The sequence below is a fragment of the Triticum urartu genome, unplaced genomic scaffold (genome assembly GCF_003073215.2).
Source record: "Triticum urartu cultivar G1812 unplaced genomic scaffold, Tu2.1 TuUngrouped_contig_8502, whole genome shotgun sequence".
Classification (NCBI taxonomy): Eukaryota; Viridiplantae; Streptophyta; class Magnoliopsida; order Poales; family Poaceae; genus Triticum; species Triticum urartu.
Window position 1 is genome coordinate 1 of NW_024119459.1, and position 8,262 is coordinate 8,262.

Consider the following 8,262-nt stretch of genomic DNA (forward strand, 5'->3'; position numbering starts at 1 on the left):
TTTGGTTTCTCGCACTGCAGGGTGTTTGAGAAGACGGATGACCGAGACATAGTCTTTCAGAAGCGCTAGCACCTTACGATCGGGTAGACCGACCACCTACATCCCCTACATCTGTTAGTCTATCACTATAAGAGTTCGCGCGACTTAGTCAACTATGCTAGAGCCCATAATAGCTTGTGGCTGCACACGGAAGTTTCTAGTATGACTAGTCTCATAATCCCTTTGAGCCTGGGTGGCGGTCCAAAAGAAAAACAGGCAAGTCCTGGAATACCCAGGTGCCTCAATCCACCCAGATGGGTGTTTAAGTTGCCACCTTAGATAAACCATTAATTAACAAACTCACATCTGTCATGGATATCACTCACTCAATTCACGTCTACTAGCATAGCATGGCATAATAAGCAAACGTAGAAGTAACTCCCAAAGGTTTGATAATAAACAGGTAATAGGTACTACCTCAACTACTTCCCATCCCACAATTTAATTAGATCCTAATCATGCAATGTTTGAGGATTGATCTAATGCAATAAAACTGGGTAGTAGGAGGTATGATCAAAGTGTCACTTGCCTTATTGATGATCCACGAAATCTAGTCTGTAAATAAGAACGGCGGTTTAGTCTGAGAATCATCCCTCCAACAAGACACTTCTAATTCAGTGAGTTGTGGACTTGGTAGCCCTGTTTTTATCATGCTAGTACATACGGGGGTTTGCAATCATTGCAGTTGTACGCGCCAATGCGACATTTCAATAAATTAAATTATTTTGTCAGAAAAAATATTCGCTAATGAACAGTCATAGTTTTGCCTTTAGCGATATGCCAAACATTTTGCAACATAAGGAGCACGATGGTACATATCTGCAAAGAAAGTTAAGTAGACGCACAAAACAACATTATGCATACACACAATGGTCAAATGAACATATATGCCTCCCGCAAAAAATATATGAACATATACGCCAATCTAAAATCGGGAATGAGATGGATAATTCCTCAGTGCACCCCCGTACACAAGTACGTGCAGCTAGAGACACGACTGGGCGGCCTACAAAGCCCGTATATGACTATGTCTATGCAAACTCTATGCGAGTATATTCTGACTTCGGATACAATCTGCTGAAAGTTAGTTTTCTACCATGACCGTGATAAGCCGTCTAGGCCACATACGCATCCGCTGTCCATTGCTGCTTTGAGATACTATCATTTTCTAGTTTGTTGGCAAAGTTTGCCTTGTTTCAAAGCACTCCATCTGTAAATAAGAACGTTTATAGATCACTAAAGCAGTGGCCTAAGTAATTTTATATTACTGTAGTTGACAGAGGGAGTGTACTACACAAAGTTTCGTTGGGCTTTAAAAAAAAATAAGTGTATCATAATGTTCATTGTGCAGCAACAAAATAGAAGTACACTTGTTTCAGACTGAATTTGATGGTACACAACGAATTTCTTTCCATTGTAAATGAGCTTGATTAGCTTTACCCCGCAAAAAAAAGGAGATTGATTAGCTTTAAGATACTAGGAAAACAAGGATTTTATCATGAATGGGCGAAGCTGGCCTCACATCAGTATAGCCAGAAAATGGCATTGGCAATCAAGTACTCGTGACCGGCGGCTTGATCCGGGGCACTTTGAAGTGGCCGTAGCTTAGCTACGAGTGGACGTATCGCGGCCTAGCTTGCTACCGTATCAAGCGTGCCCACGTCAACGTCGAAGTCGAGGGCTTTGCTTTGCGCCCATGGTCATGGAGCATAATCATCATCCGTATCCCATCCCAAATCCCATCACCCCGTGTGGATCAATTCCGCGTCCGTCACGTACGAGCTCCGCCCGCGCGGCCGGGCGGCCGAGCAGACCGCCAGCGGGACCCGGTCACATGCCCGACCGGGTCCTGTCCCTTGGTCCCATGGCAGCGCCACGGCTCGCCAGCAGGCACCAGCTCACCCCGACGGCGACGTTGCTCGCTCTAGCCTAGCGCACGATGGATGGAGCCATGCACGACGACGCGACCTGATCGACCGAGGAGACCGCCCGCGTCTCCGCGTGGATCCCTGCTTCGGGCCAAAGCATGCATGCAACCGATGGGGTCGCGTCGCGGTCAGTGCGCCACGCGCGAGCCGGGGCCGGCAACGCGACGCGAGCGGGTGTACGAGCCGGCACGCCGGGGCAAGGACGATGGGGCCATGGATTGGAGGTTGTTGATAGTCAAATTTGACAGATTAAAAATATGAATCATGATGCTAATGTGCTAAGCTGAAGATTGTTCTTTAACTGAAGATATACACACGCTGATGGAGTTGGGGAGGTAAGAGTACAGGAAGTTGAAGATTTAGACTCCAGTTTTGTTCACGTACAACCACCATCAGGTATAAGATGGTGGTTGAGATATGCTTGATTATTTTGGAGCACAGAGAGGAGCGGACGTCACTGGTTATACTATTTTTATTATCAAGGAAACCAGGTTCCTATTTAGATTTTGAATGTACAGATAAGGACCAAATTTTGTAAAACAGAGTTGTAACCAGATCGGTCTCCTGATCGATCAAAGGATCAATGTCCAGATCGCCCTATATATAGGTAGGGTCGGAGGCTAGTAGTGGGACACCCAACATCGACAAAAACATATCTACTTTATTTCCACGCATAGCTTTTCTTTTCTTTTCGTTTTCCCCATCGACTCCTTTGTTCTTGCCTGCAAGTTCAGAGATCGCCGTGGCAGTAGGCCAACCCTATGCCGCTGCACCCGGAAAACGGGACCTAGATGTCGCTTAGGTTCCGTTTGCCGTTGATCCTTGAAGATTTGTCCAGGAGAATCAAGTTTTCTTTGAGATCAGCAAGAAGAAGGCCGTTCTGTTTCTCATACAGCAAAAGACAGCAAAAGAGAAGACCGGCTAGATTGTTGATCACTTCAGGAATTGAGTGTGTTGATGTGCATACGATTTTTGCCATCAACAGAGGTTAAGGTTAACGTGCCGTCCCGGCTGCAGCGCGCCGCGACACGCGCGACCAAATCCACGGACGGACCCGACCGAATCCAATCCAATGGAATCGAATCAAGACGGCCCGGGTCCCGCGACCTCGAGAACAGTTGGAGCCGCGGCCCGCGGGAATCTCCAGCTGCATGCATGCCGATCTGACACAGTTCGTACGTTCGCGGGAGCTTGACCGCACTGCGTGGCTGCGCGCAGGAGCAGACCGAGTGGCCTGGACACGGTCGCTACGCGGGCAACAGTTCCCGGTTACCCTGCCCTGGCCCCTACCCGGGAGGGACGACGCCATTCACGGTCTGTTTCGCCGCTCGGTCCGGCAGCATAGCACGGTGTCGGGTGACCATTTTCGTTTTCGAGCGGTGCCGTGCGAGAAAACTGCTGCAGGAGAATTCGGCAGGCACGAAACCACGCCTCGTTTGCCTGAAAAAAGTAATACTACAAGGCGGTAATGCAGACTCACTGTTTCTGCGTGAAGCAAACTCGATATTTGTTCTGCGGAGGTCCGTGTCAGTCTTGCTGTCTTTGGAGTTCACTTCGTCGGGTCAGTGGCGAGCAACTGGCCACTTCCATGCGTCAAGCTCTTGACTCTGAAAGAAACCGGAGAGAGACGCTCGGCTGGATCCGCGTTTTTTCTGGCAACTGCGGATTATTCCGAGCTGGTTGTTCCTCAAAGAAGCTTGGCTGCCACTGCAAGAACCTGACGCAGTGAACCTGGAGCGAGAACCTGTCAAGAGGGGCCGGGTCACTGCCGTCCAGTGAAGACACGGCCGATCGGGTCGCGGTCGGTCAATGCGGCACAGCCTCGGCGCCAGGCCAGGAGCGGGGTCGCGCAGGATGGCACCACAGTCTACACTGTGTATGGTAGCACAGCGCCGGCCGTGTAGGGCACCGCAACGCGCGTGACCAGATCTACGGACGGACCGGACCGGACCGGACAAAAGTCATGGGGATCGCTTCAAAGACGTACGGGTCCCGCGACCCCGAGAAGAGATCGACACGGACGCGGGGAATCTTGAACCCTGCGTGCCTTGGACACGGTCGCCACGCGGCGTGAAAATGAACAAAATTGGCTCTTATCTAAAACTTCAACACAAAATGACTCCTAAAAATATTTCACGAAATGACCCTTTTTTGCATGACATCCGCGGCTAGGGCGCCATGCTAGAGAGCATGACGCCCCGGGCTAGGGCGCCATGGTAGCGACATGCAGCATGATGCCCCGGCCTAGCGCGCCATGCCGAATAGCATGTCGCCCTAGCCCTAGGCGTCATGCAAAAGGGGCCATTTCGTGAAATATATTCAGATTGGGACCATTTTGTGTTGTAGTTTCAAATAAGGGTCACTTTTATCCATTTTCACCCACGCGAGCAACAGCACCTAGTTTTTCTTAGAAAAAACTTCAGATTTAGTATTACTCATGTTATGACAGTACAAATAACACAAAAATCATAAAAGTTATACGCATGTTTATAGACCACTCAGTGCCATCGTCATCACCCCTCGTCACCGCAACCGGGCCAAACTTGTTGTGGTAGGCAATAGGAAAGTCGTCGTTGCTAAGGCCTCACAGGACCAGCGCAGCAGAACAACAACCATCGTCAATGAAAAGAAGTATTGATCGGAACGATCCAACCTATAGACATACGAACGAAGACGAATAAAGATTGGATCCACCGAAGACCAACACCGACCTAATCTCATGAGATCCACTGGAGACACACCTCCACGCACCCTCCCACAACACTAGATGCATCACTAGAATGGGGGCCAAGCGAGGAGAACTTTATTCCATTTTCAGGGAGCCGCCTCCCGCCTCATCTTCCTAAGTAAGACACAACCCTAAACAAACTCATAAAAACACCTGGAAAAAAAAAGGAAAATCCCTCCCCCCGACAAGGGCCGCATTCACACCGCCTCCATGGCCCAAGGGCCGCTGGAGACGAGATAGACTATTGGTGGCTCCAACCGGAGGTAGAGAAGCTCTAAGTTCTTTCTTGGAGAGGAGACGACAGCTCTAGATACGTATTTCTATAACGGCTCCTAGTTACCAGGGCAACTAGGTCACCAAAAAATTTCTAAGTCCATATCGGACCATTGAACACGGCAGATCCTATTTGGCGTGTAGGTTGCCAAATAGGCCAACCCTATTTGGCGCGTCGGTTGCTACTTAGCGACCGAGCGCGTATCCATTAGCTCTTTCCGATTTTAGAAAGGTTCTAAAAATTTCCAAACTGGTTTTCCTTTTTTGTGTTTTTTTTTCTTTCTTTCCTTTTTCCCTTTTTTCATTCCTTGCTTTTCTTATTTTTTCAGGTTCATTTTTATTACTTTATCTAATTCCCAGTTTCCTCTTCTTTTTGAAATTGTGAATATTTTCTGAAGTCATGACTAGTTTTTAATAAGCTATTTTTGAAATAATGCACATCAAATTCATGAATTTTTTTAAAATCGTGAACATTTTTTACAAATTCGTGATTTTGTTTGAAAGAACAAACATTTTTTGGGAATCTGCAAATATATCTTAATTCGCGAAGATTTTCTGAAATCACGAGTATTTTCAAAATCATGATTTTTTTACAAATTCATGATTTTATTTGAAATAGTGAACATTCTTTGCTAATTTGTGAACATATTGTCAATGAAAATTTAACTTGGGAATTTTGTTTTGTAATTCACAAACATTTTTTGAATCGAAGAACTTTTTTGAAATTCACAAACAGTTTTTTTTGAATTGTCTGAACATTTTCTTAATTCCTGAACATTATTTGAATTTTCAAACATTTATTCAATTTCATGATCATTTTCGTAAATCATGAATGGTTTCTGATTTTTTGAACATTTGTTTTTCAAATCATTGATATTTTGGAATGTACAAACTTTTTTAAAATCACAAAAAAATGAATCTGCAAACATTTATGTTTTCTTAGACATTTTATTTCAAATTTCGATACTTTTTCGAAATCCCGAATTAGTTAAAATAAGAAATAGATAAAATAAAAAAGAAATGGAAAAATATAGCGGCCCGCACATGGGCAGGTCCAGAAGGGCACATTAGGGGGAGCGGGGGTGCGGCATTTGGGCCTGCCCTACCGGAGACGACGCCATTCACGTCTGTTTCGCCGGCCCGGCAAAGAGTAGCACTGTGCCGGCTACTTCACAAAACAAAAATAAAAGGCACTGTGCCGGGTGAGGCTTCTTGTTTTCGAGTGGTGTCATACGGGAAAAACTGTCGCAGAAGAACTTGCTACCCACCAAGTCGTGCCTCGCCTCTGTTCACAATATAGGACGTTTACGTTTTAAAACGGCCTATGTTGATTAACAGAGGTGCCTGCAGTTTCTTGACGGAGACGAGGCTGCAGTTGGCACGCAGGATCTCTGGTTCTCCAGGCCCTGCCCCTGCACCGACATGCTGGCTCCAGCCAGAATCCAAACACAACAGCCAACACATGCTCCTGCCGCAGCCAACACACAGCTACTGATGTATCCAGCTTCAGCCCTCAATTCAGTTTTGAACGACGGGGTCAGAAAACCCGCCATGCAGTGATGATACAGTCACGGTAAGATTTAGTGGACTCCTTTGCACCTCCTGGCATCAGTAGACAGATATCCCTGGGAAAAAGCTTCGCTAGCATCCTCGTCGCATGGGCACAGGGACTCTGCAACTGAATAAGAGCTTCACAAGTGCAATACGGTCAGACAGACAAAGTGAGATTTTAGTGGATCAGACTTGAATTCACAACGAATCCATTCCACTGCTAAAAGCGCTAGCAGCATTGTACCAAAGCTCCACCGCATTTCCTCTTTTTAACGGTCGACGAAGTGCTAGTAATGGGATTGGGATGTTGAATATGGAATAAGTATGAACCTTTATGACCGGCCCAATACAGAATATGCAGACAGAGCATCCATGAGGAACAAAGATTTGCCCTTTGCTCTATTGGTTGGACCGTGTATTCCTGATACGGAATAGACAGACAACTCCTGTATAGTAGTACGAAGAAGATCCTCAACACATCATTGCCAGTTTTCTATCAAGACAAGATTTCAGATATGCTGGCGACCAATCTCTAGTTCATACAGCTGGGAAAGGCAACAAGTGTTCCTTGATAATAAAAACAAGTGGGGGATCATGGAGTTCCAATAAGCTACATTTTCTGTTTGCTTGAACTACTTCGACAGCTAAGCCATCGATTTCTTTTGGAAATCCAGAATCACAGCTCCATAGACCTGACGATCTGGCATACATAAAAGATGGTGTTCACCGACTATACTCTGAACAATATTTAAACCTGGGTTTAGACTAAAATTAGTCGACTGCCTGATTGTGCATCTCTCACATAGTCTAGTGTCTTGGTACTACTCTAAATTATGATTAAGGTATAAACTTCCTAAAACAATTTTAATATCTAGGTAAACATCAAAATGAAAATTCGGGGACACACCTTCAGCTAAGCAGCAGGCAGAGCATATTTAACTCGGACCCTGAACACTGAACAGCACCATCAATTGCAGTAAAATTTATAACACCTGAACAATATTGCACCCATGATCCATTTCCATGTCCTACACGCGACCTCAAATACAATAAACGATGGATAGTTTGCAGAATCACATCGGCAAAAAGAACAGCAAAACTATCTTCTTCACCAAACGAAGCTGCAGTAGCTAACGAGCTCCAGTAAAGAATCCAGCTCCACAAGTGCAGTGCAAACTAATCTACATCACAATATCTCAAAATATGCCCAAGTTTACATCGTTCGATGTTAAAACTACATACTTTCGGAATGTAACCATAGTAAGGATCGATAAACCATATCTATTGGGGTAAATTAACACAGAAACATCCATACGAACACAATTATCTTGATCCATACCAAATAGTTCAAATGTCTCCTGACAGCTCAAATAGAGAGTTCATAAATAAGAGCAATGCCGCACTGGTGAGTGATACAACACATATTTTACAGGTGTAGCTAAAATTAACACCTGATCACGCGTAATGTACAAAATAATTCAAGCACACGAACTCAATCGCTGTGGCCGAAGGCAGCTGCCAAATGCAAACGCAATGGATCAATCGAGCAGGCCGGTCTTCCGCCACACTGCATTGCGTACCTGGCGGAGGTCCCTCCCCTTGAGCGTGCGCCCGGCGCCCTCCAGCACCGAGAAGGTCGTCATGGGCGACTCCCGCGCCCGCGAGCGCGCCACCATCTCGTGCGGCGGCAGCATCTCCTCGTCGTCCTCCTCCTCGTCCGGTTCACTCGCGAACGCCTCGAAC

At 46.2% G+C, this 8,262-nt stretch overlaps 1 protein-coding gene across 1 annotated transcript; it reads right to left on the reverse strand.

Moving 5' to 3' along the window:
- Positions 1-7,827: 7,827 nt before the first annotated feature.
- Positions 7,828-8,262, reverse strand: LOC125531947 (proline-rich protein 36-like; the record flags this gene model as incomplete). Its single annotated transcript, XM_048696150.1, is given in 1 exon segment — positions 7,828-8,262. A coding segment is annotated over 1 exon segment (205 nt), but the record flags the coding sequence as incomplete, so codon positions are not given.